Source organism: Perca flavescens, chromosome 9 (assembly GCF_004354835.1).
Source record: "Perca flavescens isolate YP-PL-M2 chromosome 9, PFLA_1.0, whole genome shotgun sequence".
NCBI classification, from domain to species: Eukaryota; Metazoa; Chordata; class Actinopteri; order Perciformes; family Percidae; genus Perca; species Perca flavescens.
The window spans coordinates 8,674,721-8,693,568 of record NC_041339.1 but is presented as its reverse complement, the minus strand read 5'-3'; the positions used below and the strand labels follow the sequence as shown (position 1 = coordinate 8,693,568).

The 18,848-nt window shown below is 40.3% G+C and overlaps 1 protein-coding gene across 5 annotated transcripts in view; it reads left to right on the top strand.

The window, feature by feature from the left end:
• nlgn1 (neuroligin 1) overlaps positions 1 to 18,848 on the top strand; it is a 341,839-nt gene that overhangs the window by 120,443 nt on the left and 202,548 nt on the right. For all 5 annotated transcript variants that reach the window (XM_028588143.1, XM_028588140.1, XM_028588141.1 and 2 more), the window contains one exon: positions 11,759 to 11,911. In XM_028588143.1, the coding sequence (XP_028443944.1) occupies positions 11,759 to 11,911 (153 nt within the window). The remainder of the gene's footprint in view (positions 1 to 11,758; positions 11,912 to 18,848) is intronic.

Here is an 18,848-nt window from a genome sequence, read left to right as displayed (position 1 = left end):
TCACCAGTGATACAAAGATACAAACTAAACCAGTCATGACGATATGTGCTCTGTAACTTAACTGTTACAGTTACTTCTATCCAGTTCTGCCTCTGAGGGATGTTTATGTAATTTAATGAACTTTATAATATAACTAACATTCCAATTTGTGCCTTGGAAAGATCTCTCTCACCACCTGCAATTTCCAGTCAGAAATTTGGATATTCTATATTGTAATGAAGATGATCATCAGAAATGTTTACTATGATAAGATAGATTCCTTACCAGGAAACTCCAAACTAGTATGGATGCCTGCACTGCCTCACTGTATTGGTACTGTGCAATGCAGTATGTAACCACATTCGGTATTCAAGACATGTTAGTTACCTCATTTATCTGTGGCCTGATTCACTCACTACATTTTTGGAACTAAATCACATGGTTTCGCTTCAGCACACATACCTGTGAACCCTGAAACAAAGGGAACATCAAATACATTAGCATTTACCACATACTGTTGTTGCTTTGAAGACATTTAATCATAGAAGATTATTGGGAATATGAAAAGGAATACTAAAGGGACCCAGTGGATACCTGACTAAGACTATAGGACTGAAATATTGGAATTGCTCCTCTAGAATTTAAATTGTGGAGGAGCAATTCCAATATAAATGCTGTTTGAAAGCTAAGACAGTGTACAGTGTGCTGGAAATCCAATAATCTCTATAATACAAAAATATAAAACTTCGCTTAGCTGCCATAAACAAGCAGTCCTTTGAAAAGCCATATTAAGGATAAAATGTCCTTGATAAAAGCCTGAGATAGAGTCGTATCCCCTTCAGGCTGCTGGAGTGCAACTTTAATGACAGGCAGAAAGTCTTAATAAGGCACCTCTACTGTATAATGTGACGAAGTAAACAGCAATTACATCCAAATAAGGCTCACAACCATCCGGATCCCTTTGATCTGTGCCATTACGCTGTTTTTCTGGGAGCTCACAAACACAGATACAACACACACACACACACACACACACACACACACACACACACACACACACACACACACACACACACACACACACACACCAATACGATTAGAGAGTCACACAGATCTATTCAATGAAATCCCAGAAATCTTCAAGTATTATCTTAAAATAGGATGCAGGGCAGACAACTAATCCCGTTTAATATAGAGGAAAATATGCTTGAGGACACACACATACACACAAACAGTCACACACTCTGTTGCTCCATCCAGGCTGTCTGTGATCAGCTCGGATCCCCCCCAGTGATTCCTGATGCTCTTAACCCTTGACCTCTTGTCGCCTTGTAGATTCAAACTCAAAGAGGACATCCCTAACCTCCCCAACCCTCCCACTCAGCAAATCTTGGATTTTACAATTGCTTTATACTCACTAAAGCTGTGGTTTGTAATCCTTTTGTGCTGGGAATAGAGATGTAAACAGGAAAGTCCCTGAGAGCTGAGGATTTGTTAGAAGCTCTGTTATTTATTTTTTTACAGCGAATAATGCTGGAGTGGTTAAGAGTGGGTATACAGAAGTGGAGATGTTGCGAACTGTGGTATATACAAGGCTCATATAAGGCCCTGGTATCCTTTATAAAGTATTATATGGCTATACCTGTGGGATATTGATCTCCTTATACACTATAAATATATTACATTGTGTGGAGGGCACAAGGACATAGATTGTGTCACAAAATTAAGACAATCCTGGAGCCGAGGAAAGGATGACAAAAGATCAACTGGGGAATGTGCTACCTTGTTGCATCAAGCTCCCCCAGAGGCTCCAGCTGCTGACATTTCAGGTGCAACTCCAACTATTGAGGCTGCTTTCACAAACAGTGGAGTACAAGTAAAACCTCCTTTGCCACTACTTGTCACCATCGTACAAATGAAAATACTGCAATTAATATTTGATTAATATTAGCAATGACATGGAAGGATCAAGTCCATCTATATCGACAGGTAAAGGAAAATGCAAAAACTAGACCAACCAATGTGAAACCACAAAACAAATAGTTTACTGCATAGCGGCCTAATGCTCTAGCAAGCATTTTAAGTGCAGTTGCAGTAAACTGCTCTTCGCATTGCAGTCATAGCAATTCAACAAGGACTTGATGAAAATCCTGCCTCTGAAGCTAAACAACAAAACTTCCTAAAGGATTTTCTGATATGCCGCTTCTATGGTTGGTGTCTGGTAAAGTTTAGGCAGTTCAAAATACTTTATTTGACAGCTGGCTCAGTCTTCTGTATCAAAAATAATCTGTAGACCCAACCATTCACCCTGACATCCTACGTAAGCCATTGTACAAAGGTACAACCATGACTGTGCTACTTTCACGTTATATGTAATGGAGGCTATGGGAAAGATTTTTATAACTTAAATCAGCTCAAGTTTGCAAACGCTGAGTTAGCAAATTGCAAAGTTTGTTTAGTTTAAGGCAACATGTCCTCATACCTAAACGACAAAAAATATTGTTTGCCAATTACTCCCAAAACAACATGTATGACCGTACAGACACATGTTGTGAAATGGTGGCAGTTTTGGTGCCATGTGGTTAACATTGTGAATTGAAACAAAACTACCTGGCAGCTGCCAGGCTGGACACTTTTTGTCTTCCACCCCATGTACAGGGACAGTGAAGGAAAATTACATCTGCTTTTCCCAGTTTGTGAGTTGGCATCAGACATGTGTATCCAAGAAATACCTTGCGAGATGGCTTAGCATCTTCCAAGAGAATGGGCAGGCAGACCCTCCCACACTTTACACGCAGCTAGGCAGTGTAGCCAGCCTTTTTGGGTGGGGTGAGTGACGAGGACATATGTACAGCGGCGTTGTGGTCTACGCCCTGTCCATTCATACGGTTCTCACTTTAATGACACAGGACTGGCGAAAAGGAATACGTGTGTGTCAGTTGTGTTGCACCTGACTCCCCTCTGGGCATTATACACCTACCCTATGCTCCTTTTTTTATTTAACCTTAAAGGGAAACTTCACTGATTAGCATTAACCTTTGTATCAGTAGAAACCCGGTAGTATTTTTGAATGACCATGCTTCCCTCTCTCATGTCCCCCTGAGAGGGGAGATCTCTGTATTGTGGGTCTGGAAAAAAACCTCAGATGACACAAAATGACGATTTTTGCGTCATCTGAGGCTTTTTTGCCCAGAGGCAAAAGACTACAGCCTGTATTAGGAGCCACTTCCGCATAGCCCAAAGGGGGTTGGAATGTTGGCTTTTTCCGGAGATTGCCGAGGAAAAAACGAGTGTCAGCCATCTTGAATCCTCGCTTAGGTTCTCAGCAGGAGCAGAAACTGTTTTTGGACGCAAGCTTTTATTTTGAAAAGTAGAAGGGACGGCATGATATGGGACGCTCCAGGCTGCAGCCATACAGTCTTGGAAATTTTAGAACAACAATTATGTGCATTCAAACTACCACACGTGTACCACCGGGATACATTGGAACACATCGGAGAATATGCAGGACACTTTATTACGGACGGAATACTCCACACACTACGCGAGCTTCGTCTGAACGGAGACCAGCGGTGGTGCTCTATTCCTCTGGCCGGTGAGGAGACCTCAACAGTGGGGAGCGTTGAACGAGTGTGCCGGTGGAAAGCTAACGCTAGCCGGCCACCTGTTCCAACATCCAACTTCAATGAAACTCCCAACGCGAGTTCAGAGACTGCTGTGTTTTTGTTGTTGTGGAAATATTGCTGTGGACAATCCAGCCTGCTGTCACCAAGTAAGACTACTAGTGGAGGTGGGCTGTGTTACCCCGGACTGCCTGTTGCAGAAATGGGGTGATTTGTATCCTACTAACTGCTAACTGCTGGTGGAGTTTGTGACTGTAAAATGCCGACAATTCTAGCTACATCTCACGCAAATGTACGGCTGTGTTTATACTCGATGTTTATACCACAGCCCACCAAGAGCTAATGCTAGTAGCTATGTGTTAGCCTTCTTTTATTACATGGCTTGGTTGAATTCTAATTTAGAATGCGGTCTGTTATTTCTTGACAACAGACCGCTGCTAAGGATAACACACCGTTGCCATGCATAGCAGAGCGTTGCCATGGACACAGTTCTGTTCACTTTGGAGCTATCAATCAATCCGCTGAAAGAAGTCCGGATAATGTATCAGCTGTGGCAAAAAAAAAGCATGTTTTAAATGTGTAACACCACTTGAGCCACGGTGAAACGTTTTTTCGTGTATATGGTTGAAGTGACAATAAAACACACTTGTTGAGTTGATCGTCTCACTGTCTGTCTGTAAAGGGTAGGCGTGGCTTGGGAGTGGCCTCATACAGCAGCAAAGCAAGTGCATTCTGGGATGTGGTGTCTTTCATCCATATGAGCCAAAAACACATTTTCTGGTTTATCTCGGCCTAGAAGGCACCAATTTCAATTTTCTTTTTACATTTCTACTACATAAGTGACCCAATTTAAAGATATATTCAGCTTTACAGCGGTGAAATTTCCCTTTAAGTAAGTCGATTGAGAACAAATTCTCATTTGCAACGACGACCTGTCACATTCACACAGTTACACATTCATACCTGGAAGCTGCCCAGTACAACCACAGTCTGATTTGCTGACCACTGAGAAGCTCCACTGGAGCAGTTGGGGGTTAAGGGCCTTGCTCAAGGACACCTCAGTGGTGGTAATGAGGGAGGGAAAAGCACTGCTCTTTTACTGTCCTCACCCAGATTGTATCCTGTCGGTCTGGGGATTGAACTGATGACCTCCCGGTTATAAACTTGCTTCTTTAACCTTTAGGCCACCACTGTCCCTAAGTCTATACCCATGACGTTCCACTTCCAGGATTGATATCTGTTGAATCTTAGTTTTCTGTTGCATGACTAAAACAACCTTTAAATGTACACATTCCACCAAAACAAGTTCCTTCCTGAGGCTATTTTGCAGCAGCACCTTCCAGCGTAGGGCTATGCAATTAATTGCATTTCGATTTCAGCTCCCAACAATCACCAAAATAGTACAATAAAGAAAAAACAATTATTTTGCCGTTTTGCAAGAACACTCTTATTTTGTCTTGTGTACTGAATGACACGGGCATGCGCACATCCGCCTGCGCACATCCGCCCCTCCCAAAGCCATAAACTCTCTAAGCCTATACAGTCAGGGAGGCAAGTTGTGTGCATATCATCCGCAGTGTTACCAACTTAGCGACTTTGTTGCTAGATTAAGCGACTTTTCAGACCCCCTTAGCAACGTTTTTTCAAAAAGGCGACTAGCGACAAATCTGGTGACAAAAGTCGCCAGTATTGTCCAGCGAGCACGCAAGGTATTTCTCTCCTGTAGCCACCAAAACAGTCTTCTGTGACTGAGGAGCAGAGGAGCAGCCCCTCCCCGCTCTCCTCATGTGCAGCAGCTCAGTGCGCTGGCAGTTAGAAGGGGAGAGGGGACAGGATGTGCGGGGGCCGGTGTAGGTAGGAGAGACAGCAGGCCGCGATGGGAGAAAGATGCCGCTGAGCTGGCCTGGCCCTGGCCTGGCCCTGGCCTGGCCCTGGCCTGGCCCTAGGCTTCTTTGAGAATTCTTAATCAATCTTTTTCCCTCCCTTTGTATAATTTATTTTTTTACTGCAAAGATAGGCTACCTAAGTAATAATTATAAGGTAAAATAAATTCCTATATTGAATTTGTGATTATTTGGCTAAAGATTTCAATTTCTTTCTATCTACCTTGCTGACACAACCACTAAACTTTATGCAAATGATTGCGTAATGATGTCACAAATATGACGTCATCTAGCAACTTTTTACCAGCCAGTTTTTTTTTTGCCTCATAAAGGTGAATAACAGGAATTGCACAAACATTGTTCTTTAACTTGTAAGAATACACATTTAAATGCTGTCAAGTACCACCCTACAGACACAATGACAATTCACAGTTAGCTTGATAACACATGCATGTCAGCACATGCACGCACGTACATTTTTAGTCCCGATTACAATATCATTTGACTTTACTTTCTCTGAGCCATACACACAACAGTTACTGCAGTACATTTGTTCTGTACTGCTGTCATAAATCAGCCACTCACGAACCTTACCGTTGTCTCCAATTGTACACTTTGTATTAAAACGTATTTTTTTACTTTTCTTTGACTCATCCTCATCTTTTTGTTGGTTGTTTGTTTAGCTGGCCTCTTTACCCCAGTTATGTGCCACCACATTTGTAGCTAAAAACCAACGAAATGGCGGACTTCGTTGAAATGTAAAAGAACAACAATTGCAAATACAACCTAATGAATCACTCAATTCTCATTGGCTACCTGCCGAAGTGGCAGGTAGATTGACAGTGTTACCCGCCAATTGCAAAATTTACCCGTATATGGCACGTGGTCGGGTGTTAATTTCAGGCCCTGCCCTGGACAATATCCATAATATCCAAAGGTTAATGAGTAATTGTGTTAAATACTCGTGATTTCAATATTGACCCAAATAATCGTGATTATTATTTTTTCCATAATCAAGCAGGTCTAGCTTAGCGCCACCCAAGACCATTGCGATTGATTTAAAGAAATGCCAATAAACCAGAGCAGGTTTTTCTCCCATCCCGGAATGCTGTGTGGACTAGACCCTCCTCCACAGCGATGTGGAGAAAGGTCTGGCAATGCGAGACTATATGCTCCTTAATGACCTACCCAGTTCATTTGCATATTACCTGGGTTGGCTGGGCCCCCCTAGTTCTCACGGCAGCTTTAGGTTAGCCTTTGAAGGAGTTTTAGGTTGTCAGGCTCCACCCACTCTACCCATAAAATCCAGTAGAGGGTGGAACTTATGAGTTTAGCCTTTAGTCAGCCAGGATCAGTGTTGCTGGGTCGGTTTTATGGGGCGTTCATTCGTCAGGCTCCACCCACTCTACCCATAAAATCCAGTAGAGGGTGGAACTTATGAGTTTGAAAGAAGATTACAATATAGTAACCCTAGTTCTATAAGCACAGTCACCACCATGGGCCCTCTACCTCGGGGGCACAGTCACTCCTCCCAACATCGCATCGCAAGGTCCCCCGCTGAAGAGGGTGTCACCACCTGGGATAGGCCAGACAGATGGACCAAAATGAACTTTTTGGCCTCAACTCAACTCGTCGTGTTTGCGTACAACCCAAAGAACACCATTCATATATTCTTTGGGGGGTCCCCACATATTCAGGTAGGTACGTATATGCAAAAATTTGGTGGCCGAATGTGTTCTTGAGATTGAAGGAGAGTATTTCCCATAGTGTCTAGTAGATGGCTCTGCCTGTGCTTATAGGTGGTCTGGTTTAACCCTTATGTTGTCTTCCCGTCAACCTTGAAAAAAACACTTTTTTTGTTTGTTTTTGCTTTTTACAACGTTTTAAATTGTTAAATTTTTTTTCTACACATGTTCAGCGCTTATTTCTACGTCCCATATTTTCTGATATAAAAGTCAACACAAGGGTTTTAAAGGTTAAAATGGCGTACCATAAAGCACTACATATGTTATATATTGGTTTAATTACCTTTAACTGACATTGGCCTGAGTTGGATTATAATATTTACAAGTTGGAAACTGGTAAATATGGTATCTCCATCAACATGAACTCGGCCTTAAAAAGGACAGCGATTACTTTCCAATTTTGTTATTATTTTTATTTTGTTATTATGAGCAACATCACAGCTCAAATAAACATATATGTTGTCATGATGACATGCAATGCAGTAAAAGCAAATATGATTAAAACAATGTATTAGTTCAGACACAAATCCTACATACAAATGTAATATATTGCTGAGAAGATATTCAGTTGCATATGGCAGAAGTACAGTAAACATTCCATCAAATCTGCATGCCATTTCATATTCATACTCATGCCATCTTACACATGCCAATGGATATGTACTCTGTTGAGTTACATCCGCACAGTTGCAGTGATTACACAGGAGCATTTCATCTGGAAGCAGTTTAATTTGTGTTTACCTCTGGGCCTCATTTTGTTTCCTGTTGCTTTTACGGAGCGTCCCCATGGTTTTGCTCCCTGCAGCAAAAGGCTGAATCCAAAAACACCTCTGCTCGTTGTCTCTGCTGTTGGTTTGATAAGTCCTCTACACTGGCAGAGGGAGAGGATACCAAAGTTGTTGCAACAGCCCGAGGGCATCTCTCAGGGTTTGCTCAGAGAAATCTAAAGCACCTGGATCTCTTTGATCATAACCTCATCCTCAAGGAAGCAACAATCTACTCCATGTTGGCATGGTACCTTTCCTCTGACAAACTCTCCCTCACCCATACTCATCCCTGGAAAGATTAAATGGTCGAATCACTTCATGATTGCATCTTATTTTAGCTCTTCTCAAAGCTAGCTTTCATGTCGCTGCTTGCTGTAAACAGGACAGTTGGATGTTCCCACCTCCATTGTTAAAAAAACCTAAATCATTTAAAGTTACTTCAAACAGAAGAATAAAAGGACATATTGATATTGAAAATAATCATGTAAATACTGGATGTTCCTGTAATAACGCCAAATACAACATTAACTCACTCCATGCAAGAGGATGATGGAAAGAGATGACATTTGCAATCAGCTCAACGATGATTAGTTTATAAGTTAGGGGAATGGGAGAGACTGGGGTTTAGATTTTTATTTTTTTGGCCCTGAGTCTTGCTTTGGCAGCCAATGAAGGATGCCAGGACACCATACAGAGAGCAAGCTGGATTACATAAACTTAAAACCTCCCAGTACAGTATGTTCAATATACACCGGGACTTAAAATCCAGGTAATTCCCATCAAATGCTCAAACATTGCCAATTTTATCCTAACCTCACCTCATTACTGCTAACCTTCAGCGCTAAACAAAAAGACGAAGCCGCTGGATGTATCCCGCTTTAGCAAATAATATGTATTTATGTAATATTTGAGAGCACATATACACATACAGAAAACAGTAAAATGTCACACAGCTCATACAGAGTATTGATATACTTTCTCATATCTGATGAGAGAAATCATATTGTGTGAAAATACACCATATATATACTTGAAGATCATCCTCTTACTCCTCCTCATCATCATAACTAGCATCGTTGTTCTTTTCATCAACATGATCCTCATCCTCATTTTTAGGGCGAAGGCCCTATTGGAATTGAAGGAATTATTTTCCCGCGCAATGAATCGGCTTTTTGGGGACCTTATCATACTCAAAAACTCACCAAACTTTGCACACAAATCAGGCCTGGTGAAAAATTTGGTATTTTACAAAATAATCGTACAAAAAAAAATTTAGCCCCTGCAGTACGTTTGACGTAGACTCACGAAATCTGGTACACAAATGTGTCATGTCAAGACATACAAAAAATCAAATTTTGAATTGAAAGTGTGATTTTGGCCATTTTCACATGTTGTACTTTAAAAAACTCCTCCTAGAGATTTCATACGATCGGTCTCTGCCATCTTAAGAAGTTAAAGATGAAAAGTTGTAAAAAGAAAAACTTTTCATCATAGGGCCTGGCTGTGGCAGGACGGCCATTTTGTGTGTTTCGCCAACGAAACAGGAAGTGGGTATAACGCGAGTGTACATTGCCCAATCAGCTCAAAAATGTTCAGGATTCATAAGAGTCCAACTCTGAGGACATCTAGAGACAGATATTTATGTCATTCCCCCTCTCTCTGCCCCTTCATGTCTTCAACTGTCCTATACAAATTAAGGCCTAAATTGCCCAAAAGATAATCTTAAAATAAGAATTAGCTAGATAGTCCTCCCTACAGCTACTAGTTTTATGCACAAATGTGCATGAAAACAGGTGGATGGAAATACACCTTTTGTCATTGGCTGTGACAAAAATCATCAACAGCGCCATAGTTGTTGTGAGCATTATCATCTAGTTATCAACGTCACTATCATTTTAACATCATCATTATAGTTGTCTGCAGTCATCATTTTTGTCAATATTGTCATCACTGTAATAAGCTAACATTATTATTATTATTATTATTATTATCATCTTTATCAACATTACCAGTATGGTTGTTGCCGTCATCATCACCGTTATGGCTGACACCCTCATAATATCAACATTATCTTCAATGGCATGCTGATGATTATGATTCTCTCTCTCTCTCTCTCACACACACACACACACACACACACACACTCACACATCTTTTTATTCACAAGGAAGGTAAAGTGGAGGGCAACCCACCTTTTTTGTTTTTACCAGGTAGTTTTGTTATTTTAATACAGTATTTTAATAAGATAAGCCATCATTTCATCAAAGTAATCCTAGCGATGCACACAACTTAAAAGCATAATTGAGCCACCTTTACAACAGTGTTTGTTACTGTGATCAAGTTCCTTCTGAGTAGAATTATTTTTCCTGAGGTGTATACATTATTTTGTTCCTTTAGCCCCTGGGTTTTGAGTACTACTTTACAACTTTCAGACACAAACACTCAATCTTTATGCCTCTCTTACTCTCAGAAAAATTGAATATCTTTTTATTCTCTTGTCTCAGAGGAAACACTTTTCTATTTTCTTGCTTGGCTAATTTTGTATTCCACATAGACTCACTGATCTCTCTCTGGACCTGAGTCCCTCAGTAGTAAAACATCAGTGGGATTAACAACGTGTGCTGCTGCATGTGCTGATGGAGATAGTTAGGAAACAAGATGAAACGCGGTATCTTGGAGATGCAGAAGATGAAAGTGAAACCTTGTTTTTGGACGTGGGTTCCAGCACATTGTTAGATCTCTCCAAGTCTTCTTATTCTTTTTGCGTACAATCCAACCCGTATTAGAATCAAGTCAAGGGCTAAAGCTTTACAATACAGCCCTCCCTTGTTCCACTCTAATCAGCCATATTTAACACATTTTAACATGAGTAATTCTGCTGCTAACAGCATCCACCATTCTCCTCACCTTGGCATCATATTTGACAGATGCAACTACACATTCAAAAATATAAATAGAAACATACCTCCTTCTTTGTTGCAGGATAAGTAAATCCAGTATGTGATATGTGATACTGATCACCGACCGCATTTAGCTACTGCCTTATTATACTGTAATTTATGGAAATGACTGACCTGTAATTTAAAAGCTAAATCAACATCCTGTCCTTCACAACGCTTTAAATTATCTAAACAGACAAGTGTCCCATTCAGGTTTTAGTTCTGTTTAATATCTCAGTGCTCACATGCATTTATATTCACAAATTCAAGGTCAATATTTCCCTACAGATAAACAACTATGAAGTGCTAACCTGAATCTAAATTAAAGTTTCAATAAACCAGTGATTTTTCATAAAATTCTCCAACCTCATATGCAATTATTTTTATTAGATTTTCTTCCAGATTAGTCGCACAAGTTTTACCTCGACTTGGTATGACAGTTTAGATTGCCACTCAACGTTGACAGTCCAATGCCTGGAGGAAAATGAACACTCAGCACTTTAAATATCCCATTTCATTAACACCTATATGGATTTAAAATAGGTTAATAAATAAACAACATATTCCAATCAAAACAAACATGTTACAGCCTTCATGTACAAAAATGAATGGTTTGACGCCTCAAACTAACAAGGTCTCCATGTTAAAAAGCCAGTGTGCCAAGATTACTCAGAGAAAAAAAAACTAAAGAGGTGGCCAAAGCCCCCTAAAGTATTGCAATTTCATCTCTTGCTGTCACCTTCAATCTGTCATCTAATCAGTCCTTCTACCTTCTCCACCTCCACCTCCTCCTCTTCCTCTCCCCCACCCCCTCTCCTCCAGACATTAGGGAGAGTGGAAGCCCCAAGCCAGTGATGGTTTTTATCCATGGGGGCTCCTACATGGAAGGAACTGGGAATATGTTTGACGGCAGCATCCTGGCCAGCTATGGAAATGTGATTGTCATAACTGTCAACTACCGGCTGGGCGTCCTAGGTAAGGATCCTGCTCTATTGTGTGATACACAACCACCGTTCTTTCTTTATTTGTCCTTCCCTTTTATTGGTAATTTCATTATTTTCTTTCTTTCTTTGCACCAATCTGTTTCGGTGATTACATGTGCTGCTGCTGGTATTTTCCAGTGAATCTAGCTTAGCATAAAGGTTTAAACGAAGAATCTTTCTTTCTTTCTTTGCATCGATCTCTTTTGGTGTTGTTATGTATTCCTGTTGGTTACATTCCAGAGTTTAAAGTGCCCATATTATGAAAAAAAACACTGTTTCTGGGATTTGGGGTGTTATTTGGTGTCTCTGGTGCTTCCACACGCATACAAACATCCATGCTGTTTTGAGTGCGATGCAGGTTTCTGAATGTCTTCTGCCTTCGGTCTCCGGTTGAGCTGTTCAAAATCTGCAGGGCTTTCTACGTCAGTAGCCGAGACGGGGTGGCGAACCGTAGCATGCTAGCGCTAGCATGCTAGCAAAACACTGCTACAACACACACTAGTTCACCATAATCTACAAAAGAACTACTTACATGTCCCTGTTCTGCAGGTATTCCACGCAAAGTTGGAAGTGCGCCCTCGTTTAGAAGAAGTCTCCTTGGCTGATCCTGCCTTGTACTAACTGAAGTTGTAGAAACAAACAGCTAGCTGATGTGATCCTTACCTAGCTACTGCGCATGTGCGCCTCCCAACAAAGATGGGATAGAAGTGCAATGCCTCACTCTGTAGCTAAAACAGAGACCTGAACACACAGGGTGAAAAGAGGATCTGCAGCAATGTGCAGTACAACAAAAATATGGTGTTTTTTTTTAAATGAAACCATGTATACCTATTCTGGTACAACCTCAAAATACAATTATGAACCTGAAATGAGCATAATATGGTCACTTTAACTTAGCCTCAGTGCCAACACTAGAATTGTAATTTGTTCCTAAGTGCTCTTCTTCTTCTCTTGCATTTTTTTGGTAAATCCCTGTGCTTCTGCTTCGATATTCCAGATAGAGAAGAGCATTCTTTAACATTAATCTGAGCTCCTTATTTTGTTACATTGGTCTTTGCTCTTGTAACTGGTTCATACGGATTTCTGCGGCTTATATCTGCTTTTACTGCTTTGTTGATTACATTTCAGACATTGATATCCAAAGGCTGGATTTGAATCAAATTACATTTAAAAAAAAAAAGGTGTAAATTGTCTTCCTTCACCGTCTGTCAAGCAGATTATTATATAATAATGTCCATTGCAGTGTGTGACGATTCAAACAGATATTGTTTGAAATATTGTGGGCATAATGCTACCAACCCATTTATCTTAAAAAGATACACGCATGATGTCAGATGTTAAGGATATACTAACATTGATGTTGTGATGTAATATCTCAGCTTTTATTTTGATGATGACACTGGGATTTGGCCCAGTTACCATATTATTTGCATCTAATCTCCCCATCTCCTTTTTTATACTTAGCAGCCTTTAATCTATAATGGCAATGTCTTCTCTGATCTTCAGTCCCTTCTCTTTTTTTCCTTAGTTTCTCATCAGTCTAATTCCTAAATCTTTTTCTCCTTTTAATGGATGTCACAGCTTTACCCAGAGGCCAGGTATATATTGCGACACATGACGGAAACAAAGGTTCTCTGCCTCTGTCCTAAATGAGATTGTGCTGTCATTTGTTTGGATGGAAGGAAAGGATTCCATTTCCACGTTATTTTGGTTTCTGGGGTTTTTCTCTCTATCGTATTAAACTATACCAAAATAAAGATATAGGGCAATATCCGCCTTTCACTCAACTAGCAACCGTTCGTCTGAGGGCATGTGTTTGTGTGTGTGTGTATTTGTGTGTGTGTGTGTGTGTGTGTGTGTGTGCATATATTTGTATGTGTGTGTGGAATGAGCATAAAGGCTTAAAGGCAATTCTTTGAGATGTTGCTGGCAGATACAGAACATGACACACAACATTAATGTTCTCTGCAGGTGGTCTGAAATGTCTTTGTGTTCTCTCATCACTTATTCAGGCCCTGATCTCTTTTACATGACTTATAGTTATTTTGTTTAAATTTAAAATAGTGAATATCAGTGAAAAAGTCTTTTGTTGTTTTATTGCATGCAATCTAATGAAACACAGTGATATTAGGTTTGCTGACAGATATAAATTAGGTGATAGAAACTTAAACTAGGTAGATGCCAGCAGAGCAATTGTGGTTCACGTCTCTTGGAGATGTAACTGTAAGTCAGCCACTGGATGGACAACCCCCCTTGGCAACCTTCAAGCCCTGCCAAAACCACAAAATCAAACATTAAACAATGCATTCCATCATCAAAGTTTACCAATTAGATCTTCCCATTACACGTTAGATACATCAGAGGGCAACAGTGGAAGAAAATGCCAAAAAGACAAGCAAAGGATAAACAATACAAAGCAAAACAATAATCAGTTGGTATAAATAAAATAAAATAAATAAATAAATAGGTCAACATTTATTTTTGAACTTATTTTAAATAACCTTGTCCCAGTAGTTGGGGTATTTTTCACTCGACTACTAATTACTCATTTACTTTACTTTACTCTCATTAATTATTTTTAAGGTACCAGGATCCCCATTTTCATTCTCTCTCTCTGTTTCTGATGTGTGGGCTCTTAACTGCTGCAGGCCTCATGGTGTTGAGGGAAACTGTATCCCTGCTGGTTAACATGAGGCGCCGCTGTTTGCTCTCAGATTAGACTCTATGTGTTTGTGTTTACCCCCCTGGCAACGGACAAAACCATACGGCTTTACCTCACCAAACGTGATGGTGTGTCTGTGTGTGTGTGTGTGTGTGTGTGAGTGACAAGGAGAGAGTTGGTACTCAGCTACAGTAGGTGTAAGACTCATAACTGCTGGGCTTTCCAGTCAGTCATCTACTTTTTAGTTTGGAAGTAAGGGAGTTCAGTAATAGCTTCACTGCCAAAAATACCCATCTTAACAAGACAAGTATTAAGTAAAGTATAACATCTACCTGTTTCATTTATTCCCAAACATTGTCGCACTACTTATTTTGAGATATGTCATTGGTTCTCAAAGTATGTAAAATTGTGCTGAAGCCATGTGGATCTACCGAGACATTTTAACTCTTGATTTATTTTCGCATGAAAGAAACCAAACTATGAATTGATTGCGATATTATGACCTCACCTTTGTGAACGAACGGCTTTTGTTCTGGATGAATTCACAACACATTCTCACTCCCATCACGTAATATACGGACGCTTGGTCAGGTGCCTTTGGCGTTGTTATTGATGGTAAAAGTCTCCTTTAGCGTCATATCTAAACACGCTTTATTTAAACGCGCTTGGTCGGGACTATTGTCGTCGGCGCAGTTAGGTTAAAGAAAAAATTGTGGGTATAAAAGGTATGTTTCTGTGACACGTGGGACAAGAACGGGACAGTTGGGTTTAGGAAAAGAAGAAAGCAAGAGTTGGGTTTAGGAAACGTGACACATGGGACACGAACCCCGGTCTCCAGGGTGAAAATCCTGTGTTATTTGACCCATCTACCACCCCAACCAACCTCCCTACACGGAATTTCGGGCTTTCATACAACTCACTACCGTTGTCGCTCTTAATACTAGGTATAGCGTTGAGTAGCTGCTCTGCCCGGTGCATTCTACACACGCTGCAGGGTGCTTTTTGCGCCGTATCTGACGCTGACAGCCACTGCCCAATCATCCGTATTTTACGAGTTCGGAGTGAGAAAAATAATGAAAAAAATTTATAAAATAAAGCCCATACAGATTTTTAGAGAGAGCTATCACAACAAAAACTTTTTTTCTCCATATGCTTAATGACCAACAAATGAGGTATTATACCTGACAATGTAACATTTATGTGTCATGTTGAACATTAATGTTGTTTAATTAATCAGCACATGGAGTGTGTGGTTTTAACATTTGATGTGGACTTCAAGACACTTCTGTAGAGCTTACTTGAAGCAGACCCAACACCACATTTTGTAGTGGACCCAAGAGTGGTTTGCTGAACCCACAGTTCAATAACTACTTTCACACACAAAAAAACAAAAATACAGAATTACTTTCGAAAACGACCTTGGGTTTAGTAAACCTCTCTAATTGTCCCACCCACAAGCCAGGCAGATGGCATGTTTTCTAAAAGCCTCCAGGGGCAGACCAGGGCTGAACAAAGCTTGGAGAATGAATGAAAGAATTAAGGTGAGTCCTATCCACAAAGATCCACAAGGTATTACACATATCAAAAGGACATTAAGATCTTTGCCTAAAAGACTAGAAAGCAATGTGTTAACACCTTCCTTCATTTATAACTTTCAGCTATCTCCCAGACTCATAATAATGTTCTCCAGCCGGCCAGTTAGCCTCCGTTGGTTAAAGTGTGCGGTTGACCTTACCCAGCCAGCCATTGCAGCACCTGTTTGCTTGGAGATGCTGCTCCGCTGACAGAATCCCTACTCTCGCACCAGTGATTTTTCTTCTTGGCTTAGTGTGTGTTTGTGAGAACGAGTGCTTTGTAGGAAGCCATTAGTGGCTTTAAGTATGCAGAGCTGCTGACGCGAAGCTGTATTTATTGTTTAAGGGCCTTGGCTACAATGGATTTGGCCATGGGGCACATATATAGTATGCTACTGTCAGTGTGTGTCCACTGGTGTGTATGAATGTGTGTGTTGAATGAATTAGGAGTTCCTCCAGTGTGCAGATGGGGTGTTAATGGAACACATGGTATAATGCTGTCAAAGTGTCATAATTAAAGGTGGCATGTATGTATTGTCTTCAGTATCTCACGCCTCCTTGGTTTAAAATGGGACATTCTTCTGTAGGGTTGACTTTGCATATAACATAAAAGTAACTGTTGCGCAACCAGAAAGATGTGAAAATTAGCAGTTTAATACCTCGAAGATTCAAATTAGAATAGGTCTACTGCTCCAACATGCACCATAGTGGTGTTCTGACATACACAAAACCACAAAAGTTGATTGCAACTGCCAATACATGAAACCAATACATAGACAGAGCTTGTTTCTTGTACCTCCAGAGGACTGTGCCTTTAAGGCCAAGCCCTTAGTGTTGAGTTTGTTCCGGCTCAGCCAAAACCTTTAATCATGCTGATTGATGAGGTGCATTTCCCTGACTCAAACCTTCTCCAAATACCCCTTCCATTCCAGCCATACATCAGCCATTCAGCCAATTCATCAAGCCTCTGATTGTTTTAAGATATACCTGGCCAGTAAAATATCCATTTCTCTGCACGGCGCTGCTTCTCTAACTGCACTGCTTTCAGCACCACGATCACGTCTAAAAGTCCTGGCTTGAGAAAAGACTATGCAGGAAAATGAGAAGCAAACAGGCGGAGGCAGGAAACAAAATGTAAGTGGAGATGTCTCAAAAGCAATGTAATTAGATTAAAAAGCTAATTAATAGATAATATGTCTATAAAGAGTTCTTGTGTATGTACTTGTGGGTTATTGATGATTTTAAGTTAAAAATTAAAATAACAGCCATTGTATAAAAAGAAATGCTCAAACATTAGCTTTATCATTATCTCACTGGTCAGTGGAGTCATTTAGTGTCCCATGATGGTCCAAATGCTGAGAAATTTCACAGCATGTATTATTTTTCAGCATGCAGTGCACACTCTGAAACACATATATCAGATGTAGCGTGCATGGCTTTAATTGTATCCAAATTAGCACTGCATGTGTTTGTTTGAGAAGCATTTCCTCTCACACAGGCGGTATGTCTTATGTTTACCTTTTCCAAATATCTTCTTTCGTTTTCTGCCTCTACATTAATTGGGCATTCATTTTTCAGTTATTTTTGTCCTGCTGGCTAAGTGTTAAGGACTATTATTTTCATGCTTATTAATTTTTTTCTCCCTGAAACAAATACCCCATTGATTTGGGTTCATTACTCTTTTTGTGACTCTGTGCCATTTCTCCTCTCCCCTCTGCATCCATCCTTGCTAGTAGCCGTGACACAGCTCGCTCAGAAAGTCATGGACTGCGTCTGACCCTTAAACAAAGTGCTTCACTCAAGTCTTTATTAGAGGCTAATGATTACTTTCCCTCCAAACATCAGGATTCATATAAGCACTCTTCTCCTTGTACCATTTTTGGGATCAGCTTTGACCTAACCTGATAAATGCAGACTTTTTTCAAAGTTGTGCGTATGCTTACAAGGTGTAAATACTGCAGCCTTCAGTGGTAAAGATACTGTTTAGACAATTGTTGTCTGTTATAATGCATTTTATTTGGGATAATTCCATGCCAGATGTATACACAATAACACTGGTGTGTGATAGAGGCTTCACATCTTGGTTGTTGTTCAGTTTATGTATTAAAATGATACATGTACGGCAAATGTACTGTATACATGTAAAAAACTATTTTGTGAGAGTCCTTAGCTACCGTAGCTATTTAGCTCTTTACGAAGCCATTCTGTATACCAAATTGTTTTTATCATTGAGGTTTTGCTTTGTTCTTATGTTTCTGTTTTTGCACCCAAGACATTCAATGTCGAGAGGCTCTACATGTGTGTGTATGTGTGTGTGTGTGTGTGTCTAAATGTATCATCAGCAAACCGTTGCCATGCTGCTTGGATGTTCTCTCCTGTAAATTAGCCAAGTGAAGCTCAAACATTTCCTCAGCTATTTTAGGGCAGAGGAGCTTTGATCAGTGGACATGCTGCATTGAGACATGCTGTAATATTTGCTGCAATATTTCCCACTTTCACTGTACCGAAATGCCAAAATCCCATTATTACGTGAGAAGACAGAGTTCAAGATATTTGAAATCTATACCAAGTATGCCTATAGGTATAGATAGTCAGACAGAGAGAATATGTCCTTCAAGTTCAAAGAAGTCCCAATGTTAACTCCATTCATCATAATAAAGTACACAAATATGAGCTGTTTTATGAGATGTTGC